A 16,744-nucleotide genomic window follows, 5' to 3' on the forward strand; every position below is an offset into this window, starting at 1 on the left:
TGCGGTGTTCAGCCACCTGCTGGGTTAAGCCACAACACTCCATCAAACATTTCCAGGAAGAAAAAGAAACAGTGAGTTGTATACAATATGTAAGTATGAAGAAGAATCAAACCATTCACAAACCACAAGTGAAAAAGCAGGGAGGGTCCCGTTAACTCGCATTTAATCAATTTTTAGAAGCAGCAGGTGAAATTCAGAGATAGTTCATATTGAGCCCTTGAAACTTCTGCATCACCTGGCGACTACCATGTTTAAAGTCAGCTCTGGAGGCTGGGGAGCAGCAGGCCAGAACTGCTCGTCATATGTGGTCCCATCTTCCAAAGTCCTGCCCTAAACAGCTGGTTATACAGCACTCACCCATCCAAGCCCTTACAACACAGGAAGTCATGTCCCTTCAGGGGATTTTATCTTAAAACAGATATTCTGATGTTTTACATCTATTCAATTGATCTAAAGATTCAAATTACAGCCTGCTAAAAACAAAAAGTTGTACTTCAGTGGGAATCCTTACTTAGTTTCAAAACACAGTGGTAGATCTGGAGAACAGTTTTTAAAACACATCAGTTTATTTTGGTGGGTCTGTATTTATTCCATATTTTTCTTTGAGCAGCTTAAGCTGTTCCTCTTTCTTCTTTGTGTCCATCTTTTGGAATGCCTGTAATTAAGGGAAATAATAAAATGCGTGAGAAGAAAAACTGCATCTTAAGGTATGTTATTTCCTATAAACTGCAACCAACTTCTCACTGTGAATGACATCAACATCACATACAAACAGCACTGCTTAATTCTCAACCTCAGAGAACTCCACCAGACTCTGGGCCTCATCAGGCAGAACACCAAGGATTTACAGACTTTTTCCTGTTAAATAAATCTCAAAGCCCTCTGTCACAGTTTGGCCCCTTCTATCTCTTCTCACCAGAAGCACGATTTCCACATCCCCAGACCAAAGGCTGTGGTGATTTATGCACATGAATCACACTGAAGATGAAATCCTACCCATTTATCCAACCCATTCTCTCTACCAATTTGGAATTATTTCTTAAAAGCATCCAACCATTTTCTCAAACTGATTTTTTTTTTAATGCTGAACATCTTCAAAGGTAACAATAAGAAAACCAAGAGCACTTACCCTGTTTGCATTGTAGTACAAAACGACAAGGTATCTGTTGCACACATTGAATCCTGACAGATGATCACAAGCATTTTTGGCATCAAAGATGTCTTCATAGACTACATAGGCTGTTCCTCTCGTTTCTGGAGTGTTTCCACTGCAGAGCAAATGTTAACAAGCATTAATATCAAACTCGATGAACAGGATTCTATTAATATTCAGCACTGACTGAGACAGAATACTGTTCTTAGCACAACACAGCTACACTGATGCATGCTGGTTCAGCTGCACGACCATCACTCATCAGACCATCAATTCAATTTCCTTTGCCTGAGGAGCAGAAGACACGTCTGAGCACATCACTCTAACCAGCTCTGAGCTTACACAGAGCTTATTACAGAGCTTTCACAGCCACGAGATCTCAGCTAAAAGACAGTTACAGCCAACTTAGGAATCACAACAACTCTTTCTTAGGAGCTGACTTATAAATGAACTCCAATAAACAACATCACACACGTCCACGTCACGGTGCGTATGCAAACAAAAAGGATAAAACTGCACAAAGAAGGAGAAGAATTACAAAGGGAGTTCCACAAAGGCAGCTCACAACCAACACTAGGGGAAGAAAAGATTGAGCGCAGCCCTGCTGAAAAAGATCTGGGGGTACTGGTGGATGGCAGCTGGCCACGAGCCAGCACTGTGCCCTCACAATCCAGAAAGCCAACCGTACCCTGGGCTGCACCAAAAGCAGCATGGCCAGCACGGCGTGGGAGGTGATCCTGCCCCTCTGCTCTGTGCTGTGGGGCCTCACCTGGAGCACTGCATCCATACGTGGTGTGTCTAACCTACTTTTTTCATATTAATTCTCTTCTGTCGGCGTATGTCAGTGAGTGAAAATCCCAGCTATTTAGCCAAGCAAATGATTATGTTCTTTCTTGTTCTTTTAACCCTTGCCCAGTCCCTTTTGTTGTTCTTCTCTGTATTATTAAGACCCCACCAGCTGCACGTTCCAACACAGCATGCAGGAACACAGCCCAGTACTCCCCTCTGTTCATGTTTACTGGGAGTAACTCTACACAGAAAACTCACTTTGTTCTTTGCACTGAGCCATCGCTTTTTATCACTACAGCACTGGCCAAAACGAGCACTGTGATTTGGGGTAGAGTTTGATCTCTTTAGCTGTTATCATATCAATTCCCCACAAAATTGAAGTGATGAACATTAGGGATTCATTACCCAACCCACTCTAAGAGCACAGGCAAACAGAGCAACATAAACAAGGACACATTCAGCTGTAAGCCAGTCAACAACCTGAGAACTCAGAGATGCCACAAGTTATTTTGCCAACATCTGGATAAAGGCAGTATGAAGAAAACCATATCATATCTACCCTACATTTAATTTCTTTTCAAGCATTAAAAGATGAACACCAAATCTTATTGCTCCTCCCTTCCAAAATATTTCTCTGAGCTTGGAAAAAAAAAAAAGATCATCTTGTATGAATGCCAATACTCCAACCAATCCTATTGCAGCTCTCAACAGCTAATCCTAACTCCTCAGCCAACTCTTTCTGCCTGAAACTTAGAACACAGCATTAACCAGATGAAATTACAGTTAGGTCCATGGCATGGCGCTCAAGACAGCAAGGAACATCAGAGCTCTAGTCATCAATATTTGAAGGAAGTAAAGGGAAGAGCCTCAGGTGTGCCACAGACAAGTACGGCCTCAGCATATTTGGAACAAAATTCACTCGGATCTCCACATGGCTCAGAGCTGAGCTGCACAGCAAGGGGTGCAGTATTTTCTGGTAGACAGGTCCATTATCAGTGGTACCATACCTGTTTCTACATTAGTTCTTTACCTAATACTCACTGAGCAGAAGTAGTTGCCTTCAAACCTCGCTTTTCATATTTTTACCTTTACTTAAAATAAAAAGTTAGTTCATTTAAGGTTTATGTCCTTATTTTGCCCCGCTTACTACATTCAGACCAGGCTTAAGCTATTCCAACATACCTACCAGCACCATTCTGCTTACCAACAAATTGACACACAAGAGAAACACAACCACGTGCCCCTTTAGCACACAGGGATGCTCTAAAGCACACTCAGCTTTTTCAGCCATAAAAACCAGTTGTTACCACTGTAATAGGAATACTGACATATGACAGCTATCCCAAAGCCTTGGGATAAGTTAAGTGCTTAACTTCTCAAAGGAAACTAAAATTACTTACACCCTGATTTGCCGAATAGGTCCGTATTTCCCAAAAATATCATACATCTCCTCCGCGGTGATTTTATAAGGCAAGTTCCTGATGTATAGGATCCGATTGACCTCCGGTGGCAGCCGAATCTGAAGCAGAAACAACACAGTTGTGTTACACACAGAACTCACTTCAAACCTTAAATGCTACAGCCTACCTACTACATCTCAGGCCTGCTGCCCATCAGCTATAGACTTTACGTGTTTTACTAAGCTAGAAGCCGGTAAGAGCACTCACGTTGGCTCGCTTGGCCGCTTGCATCGCCATGGCGCCGGGATAACGGAGGGGCCTTGGGCCTGGGAGAGAAACGCCAACAGGCAGCGGTCCTCCAACAGCGATCCTCCGACACCGCCGCTCTCCTTAGCGGAAGACCCGGATGTTATCCCAAATTGCACCGCGCGCGCTTACCGGAAGTGCTGCCGCGCTACCCCGCGTGATTGCGTGCCTGTAGCCCCGCCCACCGCCCTGCCCCTATTCCCGCCTCCTATGGGTTGAGGGAAGCGGTGCCGGCCGCCATTTTGTTCAGGTGGGGCTAGGCTCGCGCCTGCTGAGTTGTACGAATTGTACGGCTTGGAAAGCTGTGGGAAAACAGAAATGAGCCCAAAACAGAGTGGAGATAGATGTGTGGTGGTTTTCACAGAATCACAGAATGTACAGGGCTGGAAGGAGGGACCTCAAGGATCATGAAGCTCCAAACCCCCTGCCACAGGCAGTGCCACCAGCTTCCACATTTAATACCAGACCAGGCTGCCCAGAGCCCCATCCAACCTGGCCTTGAACACCTCCAGGGATGGGGCATCCACAGCCTCTCTGGGCAGCTGTTCCAACACCTCACCGCTCTCATAGTAAAGAACTTCCCCCTGACATCCGACCTAAACCTTCCCTCCTTCAACTTAAAACCATTTCCCCTTGTTCTGCTGTTATCTGTTTTCCTGTGTAAAGATGTCATACACTATATCTGCAGTGTGAATTGCTTTTTTTATTCACATATCCTGTAAGGCTTTGCTTTGGCCCTCATTTTTTGACATCTTCCACAATAAATCATTTCCAATTTGGAAGCAGAAATAGCAGAATCTCGGCTTTTAAGGCATCATCCATAGTGCTCATACCCATAGAGCAACTACAGCAGAGGGCCTTTCTTTAGGGTGATTTCAGTGGCATTTCGATGACAATTTTGCCAATGTTCTTGCTTTCTTCCATTTTCCTGTGTGCCTCCACAATCTCATGCAGAGGGTAAATGCTGTCGACAAGCGGCTGGAGATGCGGAGAGGCTCCTTCAGAGAAATAGGGCAGCACATTTTCTATGAAGGCTTTCACCAGCTGCTCCTTATACTGCAGAAGAAGAAAGCGTTTTTCAGATCATTTTCTAGTCATTCATGTTCACTGAACAGTCTCTGAAGACAGCATACAAAATGTACACAGTTCTCAGACATTTCTCAGGTTGACTCATGGACAACATCTATCCTAAAGTGCCTTTTATAGTCATAACTGAATTTTCCACATAAAGTGATTTTCTTTTGGTGATTTCTGGACTTGTGGCTGCAGATGACCTGGTGGAGGTTCTTCTCTTTCTCTCCCCCAGACTTGATCAAGTCATCTGATCACCTGAGTTTTATTTCTTAGAACAAATCTTTTAGAATTATGGTACTCATTAAGTATGTTAAAAAGCCCTGAGTATTCCCAATGCATTCCTCTGGTGTACTGGTTACTGGAAAGATGCACTTCATAGAGGTAGAAAAAGGAAACTAACATAATTTTGCAATGTTTTCTAAAGTATATGATAACAATTCAACCTGGTACTCTTTTTTTCTGCTTTAGAGCTGATATAAAAAGAAAACTCTCAAAACTGTCACATATTTTAAGATTAAACTATATACAGCATTGATTGTCATTACTTGCCTCCTTGTCTCGTGATCTTAATAGACTTGTGTGGATGCTCCCTCTTTTGGAAAGCAGCCTTGCAAGCAAATCTCCATGAACTTCACCTCCACTCAGTAGTCCATAAATAACCCACCGGCCATCAGTTCTCAAGCAGCTGAGATTCTTCTCCCAGTAAGAGCCACCAACACAATCTAAAATAATATCTACTCCAGAACCTCAAGTAGAAACAGAAAGAAAAAAAAAAAAAAGAAACAGCAATACCAATGAGCTGTATTAAAGGTAGGATAATGTCAAGCAAGCAAAAGTAAAACATTATTCTCTTTAGGTACAGAATTATTCTTGCAGGTCTTACTTAAATCCTGGGAAATGAACTGGTACAAAGATTTGTAAAGAATCCTAGCATGAGGCACAAAACCAAATCATTACAGACACACACACGTGTACTCTGTCAGAAAGTGTCTCAAATTCTTTTAAAAACCCTAATTTTTCCTAATTGTAAAATAACAAAGTTTTGTGCACATATTCAAACAAGTGCAAGGATTTGCTCCTACACTTCACTGTAGGAGCAACAATAATATTGGCACCATATTTATACTGCCAATGAACATAAAGTCAAAGCGACCCCATGTGCAAAACAGAGCCCAGATAAACTAAGGAAAGATACATTCTCGGCCTGAACAGCATGTCATGTTACCTGTAATTACTCACGAGTAGTAAAGCAGATTTGATACCACTGAATTCCCAACCTCTTTAGCACCAAAGGGAGCATAGAGGATCTACATGCTTCTTTTTGAAAAGATGGTGGAAACTCCCAGTTGAAATTGAGTGTGTGTGCATATGCTTTAGAAGATACACACTTTTCTTAACTGTGTCTTTCACTTAGAGGTTCTTACCTTGGGTGAAGGCCAAGACCTTTTCGCAAAAATCTTCATTCTTGTAGTTGAACCCTGCAGCTGCTCCAGCGTTTGTTGTTGCTTTGAGTTTCTCCTGAGTTCCTGCTGTCACGATGGGAATAGCATTTGCCAGTCTGACCAGCTGAATGGCTGCCATACCAACCCCGCTAGCTCCAGCGTGGATTAACACTGTTTCCCCTTTCTGTATTTTACCTGAAGGAGGATGTAAAGGAAACGATTACCCTTTGGGCATTATCTGGGAAGTAAAATGTGATCGAAGTGGCAAAAACTGAATAGATAAAAAGAGTGGAATCTTAAAGAGTTACCCTTATTCACTAAGTCCTATTTACAACTTCACGTCCTTTATTAAAGCAACAAATCCAGAACGAACACAACTCCTGGTGTAACAGGACTCCATTTTACTGACTTCAGTGAACTGCTGCCAATAGAAAACTCACTGAATGTTAATGTTGAGAAATTGGGCACTCAGCAGTGGAGAAATTCCTCAAGTTTTGGGTAACATTAAGGATTGGTTCTCCTGAAGTCAGCAGAGTATGTTGTGAGTGGGCAGATGTGGTCAGGATTTCAGAATGTGAGTTCATACCTTATTCTGACCAGATAGGTAAAATGTGAATGCTGTGACAGAGAAAAGACTTCGAAGGCAGACAGCATTCAGATGGAGGCAACAATCAGAGGATCTAACAGCAGAAATGAAGGTGAACTGTTTTGATAGGATAGAGTCTCACCTACAAAATGCAGCAGCTGAAAAGCTGTTAACCAAGCCTCAGGAATGGCTGCAGCCTGAATAAATGTAATATCTTTGGGAACTGGCATCAGGTGGCCTTCAGGTACTGTAACATATTCAGCCTGGCCGCCTCCAGAGAGCAGAGCCATCACTGCATCGCCAATCTTCCACCGCCCAGTGCAGCCAGGTCCGAGCCCAGCCACACTCCCAGCTGCTTCTAAGCCTAAAATATCACTTGCTCCTTTGGGGGGAGGGTACTTCCCTCTCCTCTAAAACAAAACAAAAGAGAGGGAAGGGAAGGAAAAGCCATACATCAGTGAGTGTAACAACCTGCGATATTTTATTTGCATACCTCCTATCTACATACCTTTTCATTTTATCCTGATTTTGGACTGTGCAAAAGTTTCAGTAATTTAAGGACCTTCCATCCTTTAGCAACACTCCCTTTTCCCTAGTAAGTATATTTGATTCTTAAAATTGTGCAAGTATGATTTGCTGCAAGCTCTCTATGTCCACACCAATCTATACTGGGAATGGCTTTCAGTTCCTGATCATGGTTTTCTGCTCAAATTAGGGAGTGGTCTAAGCATCCAGAAAGACTGGAGCTCTCATTTTACATCTTTTTTTTGAAAGACAGCTGCCTTTCCATGTCTCCATGCATTGCAGGGACCAAAATAAAAGCATTCACCTACTCAATCAACACCTCTTCTTTCTGCCCTATGAGCATTTCCTTGGAAGACTCCCATCCACATGCTCACCAAGGCCAATCTGTTAACTCTTCTGATTTGTCAAGACTTCAAATGGAGACTTGAAAAGTTGGTGTTTTCAGGTACATAAATGCACTTAACATACACGTACCTGGAGTAAATCAGCTCTATTCAGAGCACTGGCAGAGACCTTCACAAGAACTTCTCCTTCTCCTGGACGTGGTTTCATCACTTCTTTTACATAGAGATTTTCTGGGCCTCCTGGGGAATCAAAGTGGGCTGCCAGCATCTTCCCTAAAAAACAGTCATGTCAAAGTCAGCACGAATGCAGGCATACTGTATAGGTGGAACATCTCTGCGATCTCTGCGATCAGTACAGCTAAACTCCTGTACCTCTGGAAGGCAGAAACATGGGCTGAAGTGCAGATGGACAACACAGACTGTGAAGCAGTTTGAAGGTGAAAGAGCTGCCTGAGAAACGGTGAGTTAGCATGACTGAAGGGTAAGAGATGCTTTGAAAACCTCCTGCTTATGTTCCTTGCCTCCCTTAGCAGGTGATTCCTGACTGCTGCGTGCTGGATTCACTCCTGTAAAGGGTCCCACTATTGCAGAACCTTTCAGGTAACTCTTCACAGCTTCTGGTTTTGCCACCAGCAGTTGTTGAGATGGGCTGAGATGTCAAGCCTGTTTCCACCTGGAAAATCAAACTGGAGTAATCATCCTTCTGGGTACTGGGTGGAAGCACAAGAGGAAAGAATGGGAAAATCTCTGTTATTTCCTGTCCTTTGCAACATATAAATGCAGTATAGATCTGCTGCACAATCGTGTGTGCAGGATGCATGCAAGGTTGACCCTCTTCAGGTAAGCAGAGCTGTGTGATAGAGCTGCATGCCCTCTGCCCATGCCCAATTGCATAACATTATCTGCACAAAATGTTTAAGTGCGTACTTAAACATTTGTTGTAAGGCTGGAAATGTGGAATGATAAACACCTTACAGCCCAGGGATGTAATTTCCCACAGGGTGGTGCTCTGTGGCTGCTTTATGGTGAGTTGAAAACTGCTACCAATTATTGGCATAAAATGTAACTTTATGGCTTCTGGTTCTGAAAAACCAGACTGGCTGGTTTTTCATTTTTTTTTTTTTACTTTCAGCTAAACCAGTCAATCCAGTCTGTCAACATTCGTCTGTCAGCACAGAAATGTAATGAGAAGCCCACTGGATAGCACCCTATACACGTGTTTCTCCCTTCTTACCTGTTCCACTACAAACAATTAAAAATCAGATGGTAAAGAAGTTTTCATCCCTCTTTCGACAGTCCACCAAACCCATTTTTATGAATGCTCTGTTGCTGGAAGCAGATCCACCAAAATATGCATGTATATAGGTTTTAAAAAGTGTAGCAAAGATATGAATACCTACGTTGCTTTCAAATGCTTACAAGTGGAGAACCAGATTTCCAAGCGCAGCAACTTCAAACGATCAGATCTGCCGGCGGTGGCCTGAAGCGGCAGTTTAAGGGTGCGTGGTTCCTGGCCGTGTCTTGTGAGCCACCTTTTCCTTCAAGGAAGAGAAGTTGCGCAATGGGAGCTGTCACTGGGAGCAGTCAGGTCTGGTTCCCTCCTCCCAGGCTCTGCCTTTGCAGTCAGCTGTACCCCAGCAAGACAAGAGGTGCAATCAGAAGAGGTCGTGTTTTACTTGGAGGGAAAGACCTGAACTGAGTCAGAAATATTAGCACATCTCACTGTTATTTCTTCCCATAGATATGCTTTGTTTCATGGATCGAGGCAGAAATCTGCTTTTCCCTTTGACATCGATGTAGAGATTTCACGTACACCCCCAGCGTGCAGGGAGGTTGGTTTGGTGCCTTTACCCTGCTGCTGCTCTTCATTGATTGGCTGGCTGTGTGCGTTCGGAGCTTCCTGAGCGAAGCATTTAAATGCTCTTTGGATTTCTGAACTCTGAATAGCCCAGACTGAGTTTACTCACACTGTGTTAAGGGTGCATGAGCTGTGACAGCCCTTAATGCTGTTTAGATCTGTCTCTGCTTCCTGTGAGACTGCAGCACTCAGAGCTCACTGGCTCGTGTCCATCCGCCCACTGCATTTCTACCTGCTGGTTCAGCCACTTTATCTCACCTCTTTGCTGAGCTTTGCCATTTCACACGGTGGGAGGTGCCTCAGGTTATGCCTTTATCCACATCCCACCTGCCAGCTCCTGATTATGTGGGAGTTGTCAGGAAATAAAACTGCCATTTCAGAGTATTTAGATACAGTATCATTTTTCATACGTCTGTCTGTGTGTGGGGTTCTTCTGAGAGTTTCTTTTTGTATTGATTTTAATATTTTGGGATTTGGACACTTCGAAACTAAAAAAATTTAGAAACAAATATAGCAAAAAATTTGTTTGAATCATAGAATCATAGACTGGCCATGGTTGAAAAGAACCACAATGTTCATCTAGTTTCAACCCCACTGCTTTGTACAGGGTCACCAACCAGCAGACCAGGCTGCCCAGAGCCACATCCAGCCTGGCCTTGAATGCCTCCAGGGATGGGGCATCCACAGCCTCCTTGGGCAACCTGTTCCAGTGCCTCACCACCCTCTGGGGGAAAAACTTCCTCCTAATATCTAACCTAAACCTCTCTTGTCTCAGTTAAAAACCATTCCCCCTTGTCCTATCACTATCCACATGTGTTTATTCTCACATGACTCCAAGAGCTATAGCTTATTTGCTTCTGCAGATGAGAAGATCACGAGACCTGGTTTTCTTCAGCCTGTTCTTCACCTGGTGATACAGCCAGAGCCTCAGATGTCTTCTGTACAGTTCAGGAACTGTGGAGATGTGGCACTGAGGGGCATGGTGGGATGGCTTGTGTTTGGACTAGATGATCTTAGTTGTCCTTTCCACCTGAACTGTCCTACAGTTTTATGGTTCTAGCCTGGTAGCAATGTTGTCCCTCCTCTTGAGTCTTCACAGAACTTCACAATCCACTACAGATTAAGTATATTCTATAGCAGTCAGTGACAGTGCAAACAGACATGGGAAAAATGTGTTTTAATATTCAAAAGTGTACAGAGCAATCTGAAAATCTGTTAATGCAGCAATTTCCTTAGCCTCCTAGGTCTGTGATGCCATAGAGAAACGCTATGAGTTATTTTGCACAGGAAAATTCATAACCTTCTTATCTGAGAACAAACTAAAAGACAACATACAGAAGACTAAGAAAAGCATCTTAAACCAAATCTCGTGGAATCACTCTAAATTCTATTCAGAAACTTGGATGATACATGCAGAGGGTACTCCTTGGGAGCTGTGAGCTATCAGGAGTTCTTGAAAGAAAAACAGAAGGAAAGAGCCTTCACTGCACTGGAATGCAGTAAAACAGCAGGTACTTGCTGGAATTGGATAATATGTCAAACTTCTGTACTTGTTTTGCTGGTAAACAGTCCTTCTGAACTTGATGAAGTTTGAGTTTTCTGCTGATTCAGCTACCCTTCTCTCTTAAGTAATCCGCTATAAAAACACAAGGAAATTAATTTTTTAAAAAATCAACAATGATGAAAATCACACACAGAACTGCTGTAATCAAGATGCTTTTTTCAAGTTCAAGTCCACCTCGGGCTTTAATTGAAAGAACAGACAGCAGTATTCCTAATTGCACAGCAAAAATCCTAATGCCTATATCTGTGTGGTATTATCTGTTCTACAAAATAAACACTGATCACTTTATACCTAAATCATTTGCAAAAATAAGATGCAAGTAAAAGCTAATTCCACTTTGTTTTCACAAAGAAATCATCCTGAAGGGAAAGAATAAACTCACATTGTCAAAACTGCAGGAAATCTGGCTCTGGAAACATGTAATGAAAGTTTGATGAATAATTTATTACTGTCAGTCTTACAGCTCATTTCAGACTAAACAGCTTAGGCCCCAAAACACAGATTAATTCCACTTACATGTAGGCACCTAGACAAGGAACAATGCTGAGCACAATAGATCTGGAATTTCATTCCTATGCAGTGAAATGGGCATACTCATAGGTATAGAAATATCTTTGTTTCCATGGTGAAAATCAGGGCTACTCTGGGATCTGCTCTTTGGCATTCAGTCCATCTGGATGATGTGATAAAATGATTTTATCTCCAATAGTCAGCCACACACTACAGCAATAGAATGTGTATCTGTTATTTATCTCCCTGGCATAATCCTTGCCAGCACCTCCACACACTGAGAAAACTACATCTGAGATGAGGACAGCTTGTCTGTAAAGGGTTATGTTTTGCTTTATTCTCAAATGGGGAACAAAGTGTGAGATTTTAACCCTAAGTCTTTGAAACACCGAACCTCAGAGAGAAGAATTAAGAGGAGTCCCACAAAGGGAACTTTGGCAGAAGAGGGAAGGAAATGGGTACTTTTGTTAGAGAAGAGGTGCTTTGTAACTGTGAAAGAAAATATGAGAGGAAGCAGCTTAATGATGTCTTTAGATTCATAGGCAAAGAAGGAAAGTTTGAAACCCTTGGGGAAGCTCATGGGTCTTTGAAGAAGTGGAATGTGAATTAGAATATCGAAGATGATGCTCAGATGATGTGTGTTAAGACACAGACTCAGCATTAGTTGTATGAGGTCAAGGAAACGTGATTGTTGGGTTCCATTGTGTTTAAGGGTAACAAACAAAAAACTTGTGCCACAAAGGCCAACGCAAGAGACAGTTCTGCGACCTGTCCATACCCATGGAAGCTTTGGATCATGGTGAGATGACTGGAGAGCAGTAACCCATGGCTGTATTCAAGCTGCCAAGATTTTCAGGATTTGATAGTATGTCAGATAAATTTTTGAAGTCGTTTCAAGAGCAGAGCCAGTCAGTGAACCACTGACATGCAGGCACACAGGTACATGTGTTTGTCTTACCGAGTTTCTCCACAGCTTCCACACACACACTGGGATACATGCCCACTCTGTACATAGCAATCAGGATGAAAGCTTTTGTCTTCACCACTATGAGGCCTCCATCTGCCTAGATAATACAACTGGGACAAAGTTAGATGCACACACATACATATTGCCTTACAATTTACAGTACTCACAGACATTCCCTTTGCCAGTACACCTGAGGACAAAAAAGACGAATGCTCTCAAATCCTAAGAAAGGATGCAGACAGAACAGTAGCTGTGCATGTTTTGAAGACTGCTGCTTATTAAAGTCCCTCAGATCCCTTACTGTGTTGCCCGTTGTTGCTTCCAATGATTAATCACAGAATCATAGAATCATAAAATTGCTCAGGTTGGAAAAGACCTTAAAGATCATCGAGTCCAACCACAACCTAACTATACTACCCTAACTCCAACAACCCACTGCTAAATCATGGCCCTGAGCACCACATCCAAATGGATTTTAAACACATCCAGGGATGGCGACTCAACCACCTCCCTGGGCAGCCCATTGCAGTGCTTACCAACCCTTTTTGTAAAGAAGTGGTTCCTGATATCCAACCTAAACTTACCCTGGTGCAACTTGAGGCCATTTCCCCTCGTCCTGTCACCTGTCACCAGTGAGAAGAGACCAGCCCCACTCTGCTGTAAGCACCTTTAATGTATTACTGCACAGCAATGTGAATAAGTTTCCCCAACCTGCTGGGAAAGCGATACCAAGAGAAAGAAGGAAAGAAACACATGACAGCATTCGTCCTATGGCAACCAGACAGTAAAACAAGGAAGTAGGATGCTTCCAAACTTCTCAGGATTGCCACAGCTGTCAACATACATTTTTAAGATAGATGGAATGCTCATCTGCTCGAACGCACTTATAGTGCTTCTGCTTGAAGTAGAGTCCTTCCTTTCTAACTTGCAGCAAGTTCTTGTAGAAGGCATAGATGAGGTTTATGGCATTCTCTGGTGGCACCTGTGTGCATACAGCACAGTGTTATGGACTGAAAATGTACGTCTTCACAATGATGAGCTGCTCTTTACTCATGGTTTGCTCACCCACTTTCTTTGATAGTTCACTTAAAATTACGTTACCTCAACCCCTAGGGCTATGTTAGCAAATCTTCCGAACACATTCCTCTGAGCATCCCAAACTGTACGTTTGGTGGTGGTGTCCCAGGGATTAGGAAAGCACGTCTCAGTGCCAGAGGATGCACGCACACACACGTGCTCGCCAAGCACAGCACCGCACAGCTCCCCGCCCGCACCGCCGCTTTGAGCTCCGCGCTCCCAGCGCTCCTCCCGCCGCCGTCACCCCGCAGCTCCCATCGCTTACATAGAAGCCAGAGGTGGAAGCGCAGACTTCCCTTTCATTTATGGCGATCGCAGCTGCGTTCTCCACGTGCTTTGTTCTGATGAGGCTTTCATTCAGCAAAGTCTGAAGTTGGATCATTTGTTCTGTGAAAAGGAACGGATGTGTAAATGTTCGTCCTCTTTTAAACTGCAAACCAATTCTGCGTGGGGAATTTAGGAGTTTCGACACAACTGACGCTAACCCTCAAAGTAAGACAACAAAATTCCCAAACCTAAGAGAGCGGCAGAATAGACTGGCAGTAGCACGGTCCCCTTTGCCAGAAAGGCTGTAAAACCCCTCCAAAAGTTAATTTTTATAGCGTTTCTCGGTTCTGTTTTTCATAGCCGCAGGAGCCGCCCCGTGCCCACAACCGCAGCCCCGCGAGGCGTCGCCATGGCAACCGCGCCCCCAGCTCCGCACTGCGCTGCCCACAGCGCGCCCACCCGAGAGGCGGGCCGTGCTCGGCTTCCGATTGGCTCACTCTGCAAGGCGCTCCCATTCTGATTGGTGGAAAGGTCCGCCCTGTGACTCGGGTCCGGGCGTTCGCGTTGCTATGGTCTGCCGGAGCGCTGGCGGCGGGCGCGGAGGGATCCGGCCGCTCTTCTTCCCGCCTCGTCCCCTCGGGCTCGGGCGGCGCCACTAGGTACCTGCCCTACGGACAGGGAGCCGAATCGCTGTCCTGAGGGGGTTCCCTCCTCTTCCGAGAGGCTGGAGGTAGTGGGGAGGGACTATTTTCTCAGGCGGAAGGACATTCGGAATGGGTGGTGCGATGCGATGAGGCATGGCGCCATTTTTGCCGCCCTGGCTGTACTGCAGCTGAGTGGTGCTGAGGTACCCGGGTCAGGGGCTGCCCTGGAGCGGCCATCGCTGGGTCCTTCGATAGAAGGTTTGGGTGGAAAGCCTTTCTGAGAATTTCACAGGGTTTAAAAGTCCTCATTCCGGTGTGTTTTAATACATACAAGTTTTCTCAGTATAAAGTGTTTCTCTTCTGGGGGGAAAAAGAAAAGGGGAGGAGAGGGGAGGAGAGAAAACCATGTACATGGCAGACTTTTAACTAGCAAATTCTTTTCTGTGTGAGGATTTGACCTGTACACTAAACAACATAAATAATCTTACTTTGCCACATCCAAGAGGAATAAAAAGCAGTTTGTGTCAAGCAGTAATTTGAATTCTTAATTCTCTGCCTTCCTTTACACAGTCAGCAGAATTCAGTGCATTGCTAACAAGCGTGTGTATGGTTTTTATAACATGGATATCAAGTGCATTGTGGCTGGAGCTGATATTGAGGGTTTTGTTCCAACCTAGGTCGTTCTATGACTGTGAGCCTGCAGGGTAGCTTCTCTTAATGGCTTTTGAGAGGACAGAGCCTCATCTATAAGAGAATTCACTTTTTGCCACAGAAGTAATTAAATCTGCCTTCTCAGTGTTTGTGCAAAACCACGTGTTTGGGGAGCTACTGTGTATTTTAGCAGAGGGAACACTCTCCTCTACTGAACAGAACTCCTGAAACAAGAGGAAATCTATTATATTAGTGGAAAATATTGGTGATAGGTGGGTGGTTGGACTGGATGATCTTAGAGGTCTTTTCCAACCCTGGTGATGCTATTATTCTATGAAACATACTGGTGCATATATAATGGAGGAGATGGCATTTCCTGGCTTGATCTCAGTGTTTACTTTAGTGTAAGCTTCATCTCTTAAAACTGGCTTTTAAAACCACTGAAATGCAGCTATCCCTATTGTGGAATGTAGTGGTTACTTGAAGGTAACTTTTATGTAATTGAAAAAGGCACAAAGGAAAGAAATAAAAGTCACAAGGCAGAACCTGATGACTTTGAAATGTTTTCAAAGCTGGAAGCATTCTGGAGTAATTTGTGGATCACTTTGTTCTTTGAAACAAAATTTATCATCCATTTATTAGGGAGATGAGAACAGACAGGTAGTGCCAGACTATCTGCCTCTAAACGCGATACTTTGTCTCCCTCCTTTTCACTTACAGTGATACAAAATCACTGTTGGTATGTTTGGCAGCAGTTAGAATTCCTACAGAGCTTTGTTGCTTATTTTTCTGGTATTGTAGGACCAACATGGTTTTTGGTGTTTATGGAACAGTTTCATATGGTTTGGAATGTTTTAATGCTTCTTGCAGCCTCCCCCAGCAATGCATACTGTGGATAGCTCAGAGACTGCTCCCCGAGCTACAGGTCCACCATCTGCAGCAGAACTCTGTCAGCATAAGCTGTACCAGGTGAGCAACTCTCTGCATTCCTTCAGCTGTGAATTCTGATGAAAGAACAAAAATGAAACACAAAACTCATGCACAGCTGAGAACCCAGGGCATTTGGCTACAGCTGTGTTTCCTTCTTGGCACTGGCAGCTGGTACCCACAGACCTGCCTTCCCTGCCTGGCACCTGAGATCATCAGGCATCCCACTGAGCAGGAACATCCCTGTGGTTTTGTCTCCACCCTATGAATGCTCAGGGATGTGTATCACAGAATCACAGAATGGCCAGGGTTGGAAGGGACCTCAAGGATCACAAAGCTCCAACCCCCTGCCACATGCAAGGCCACCAACCTCCCTTCTAGACCACGCTGCCCAGGGCCCCATCCAATCTGGTCTTGAACAACCTCTCTGGGCAGCTGTTCCAGCACCTCACCACTCTCGTAGGAAAGAACTTCGCCCTGACATCCAACCTAAATCTTCCCTCCCACAACTTAAAACCATTTCCCCTTGTCCTGCAGTTATCTACCCATTCAAAGAGCCGATTCCCCTCCTGTTTGTAGGCTCCCTTTAGGTACTGAAAGGCTGCAATGAGATCACCCCACAGTCTTCTTTTCTCCAGGCTGAACAAGCCCAGCTCCCTC

General features: G+C 44.1%; 4 protein-coding genes across 7 annotated transcripts in view; 1 reads left to right on the forward strand and 3 right to left on the reverse strand.

The window, feature by feature from the left end:
• Positions 1-141: 141 nt before the first annotated feature.
• SF3B6 (splicing factor 3b subunit 6) lies at positions 142-3,771 on the reverse strand. The gene is made up of 4 exons (XM_010707991.3): positions 3,610-3,771; positions 3,343-3,461; positions 1,130-1,268; positions 142-655 (listed from the first exon to the last, which is right to left on the reverse strand). Exons 1-4 carry the CDS (start codon positions 3,637-3,639, stop codon positions 566-568), a joined length of 378 nt encoding a protein of 125 aa, XP_010706293.1. The 5' UTR covers positions 3,640-3,771; the 3' UTR covers positions 142-565.
• A 560-nt stretch (positions 3,772-4,331) lies between these two features.
• TP53I3 (tumor protein p53 inducible protein 3) lies at positions 4,332-9,446 on the reverse strand. 3 transcript variants are annotated; one of them, XM_003204548.4, is made up of 7 exons: positions 9,020-9,446; positions 7,992-8,292; positions 7,750-7,892; positions 6,893-7,160; positions 6,147-6,359; positions 5,272-5,468; positions 4,332-4,704 (listed from the first exon to the last, which is right to left on the reverse strand). In XM_003204548.4, exons 2-7 carry the CDS (start codon positions 8,089-8,091, stop codon positions 4,513-4,515), a joined length of 1,113 nt encoding a protein of 370 aa, XP_003204596.1. In that variant the 5' UTR covers positions 8,092-8,292; positions 9,020-9,446; the 3' UTR covers positions 4,332-4,512. The 3 variants fall into 3 exon arrangements, with proteins under 3 accessions (XP_003204596.1, XP_010706294.1, XP_010706295.1); XM_010707992.3 differs by having other exon boundaries at positions 7,992-8,329; XM_010707993.3 differs by lacking the exon at positions 7,992-8,292 and having other exon boundaries at positions 9,020-9,442.
• A 1,193-nt stretch (positions 9,447-10,639) lies between these two features.
• Positions 10,640-14,345, reverse strand: PFN4 (profilin family member 4). 2 transcript variants are annotated; one of them, XM_010707995.2, is made up of 5 exons: positions 14,111-14,342; positions 13,861-13,982; positions 13,363-13,500; positions 12,510-12,615; positions 10,640-11,113 (listed from the first exon to the last, which is right to left on the reverse strand). In XM_010707995.2, exons 2-5 carry the CDS (start codon positions 13,975-13,977, stop codon positions 11,085-11,087), a joined length of 390 nt encoding a protein of 129 aa, XP_010706297.1. In that variant the 5' UTR covers positions 13,978-13,982; positions 14,111-14,342; the 3' UTR covers positions 10,640-11,084. The 2 variants fall into 2 exon arrangements, with proteins under 2 accessions (XP_010706297.1, XP_010706296.1); XM_010707994.3 differs by lacking the exon at positions 10,640-11,113 and having other exon boundaries at positions 11,120-12,615; positions 14,111-14,345.
• Positions 14,346-14,412: 67 nt separating this feature from the next.
• The window catches only part of FAM228B (family with sequence similarity 228 member B), an 8,164-nt gene continuing 5,832 nt past the window's right edge, over positions 14,413-16,744 (forward strand). Inside the window, exons 1-2 of the mRNA XM_010707998.3 lie at positions 14,413-14,592; positions 16,028-16,126. Coding sequence (XP_010706300.1) covers positions 16,040-16,126 — 87 coding nt within the window. The 5' untranslated portion in view covers positions 14,413-14,592; positions 16,028-16,039. The remainder of the gene's footprint in view (positions 14,593-16,027; positions 16,127-16,744) is intronic.

Source organism: Meleagris gallopavo, chromosome 2, assembly GCF_000146605.3.
Source record: "Meleagris gallopavo isolate NT-WF06-2002-E0010 breed Aviagen turkey brand Nicholas breeding stock chromosome 2, Turkey_5.1, whole genome shotgun sequence".
Lineage (NCBI taxonomy): Eukaryota > Metazoa > Chordata > Aves > Galliformes > Phasianidae > Meleagris > Meleagris gallopavo.

Bases quoted from the DNA above. Each gene is read 5' to 3' on its own strand.
- SF3B6 (XM_010707991.3), bottom strand. From the start codon at position 3,639: ATGGCGATGCAAGCGGCCAAGCGAGCCAAC. The intron at 3,462-3,609 runs GTGAGTGCTCTT...TTTCTGCTTCAG, and splicing joins AAGCGGCCAAGCGAGCCAAC to ATTCGGCTGCCACCGGAGGT. The intron at 1,269-3,342 runs GTAAGTAATTTT...TTTGCTCTGCAG, and splicing joins CCTATTCGGCAAATCAGGGT to TGGAAACACTCCAGAAACGA.
- TP53I3 (XM_003204548.4), bottom strand. From the start codon at position 8,091: ATGCTAACTCACCGTTTCTCAGGCAGCTCTTTCACCTTCAAACTGCTT. The intron at 6,360-6,892 runs GTGAGACTCTAT...ATCCTCCTTCAG, and splicing joins TCAGCTGCTGCATTTTGTAG to GTAAAATACAGAAAGGGGAA. The intron at 5,469-6,146 runs GTAAGAACCTCT...TTTCTACTTGAG, and splicing joins GGTCTTGGCCTTCACCCAAG to GTTCTGGAGTAGATATTATT.
- PFN4 (XM_010707994.3), bottom strand. From the start codon at position 13,977: ATGATCCAACTTCAGACTTTGCTGAATGAAAGCCTCATCAGAACAAAG. The intron at 13,501-13,860 runs GTAAGCGATGGG...GTATGCACACAG, and splicing joins CTTCCACCTCTGGCTTCTAT to GTGCCACCAGAGAATGCCAT. The intron at 12,616-13,362 runs GTATGTTGACAG...TGTATTATCTAG, and splicing joins ATTCCATCTATCTTAAAAAT to GCAGATGGAGGCCTCATAGT.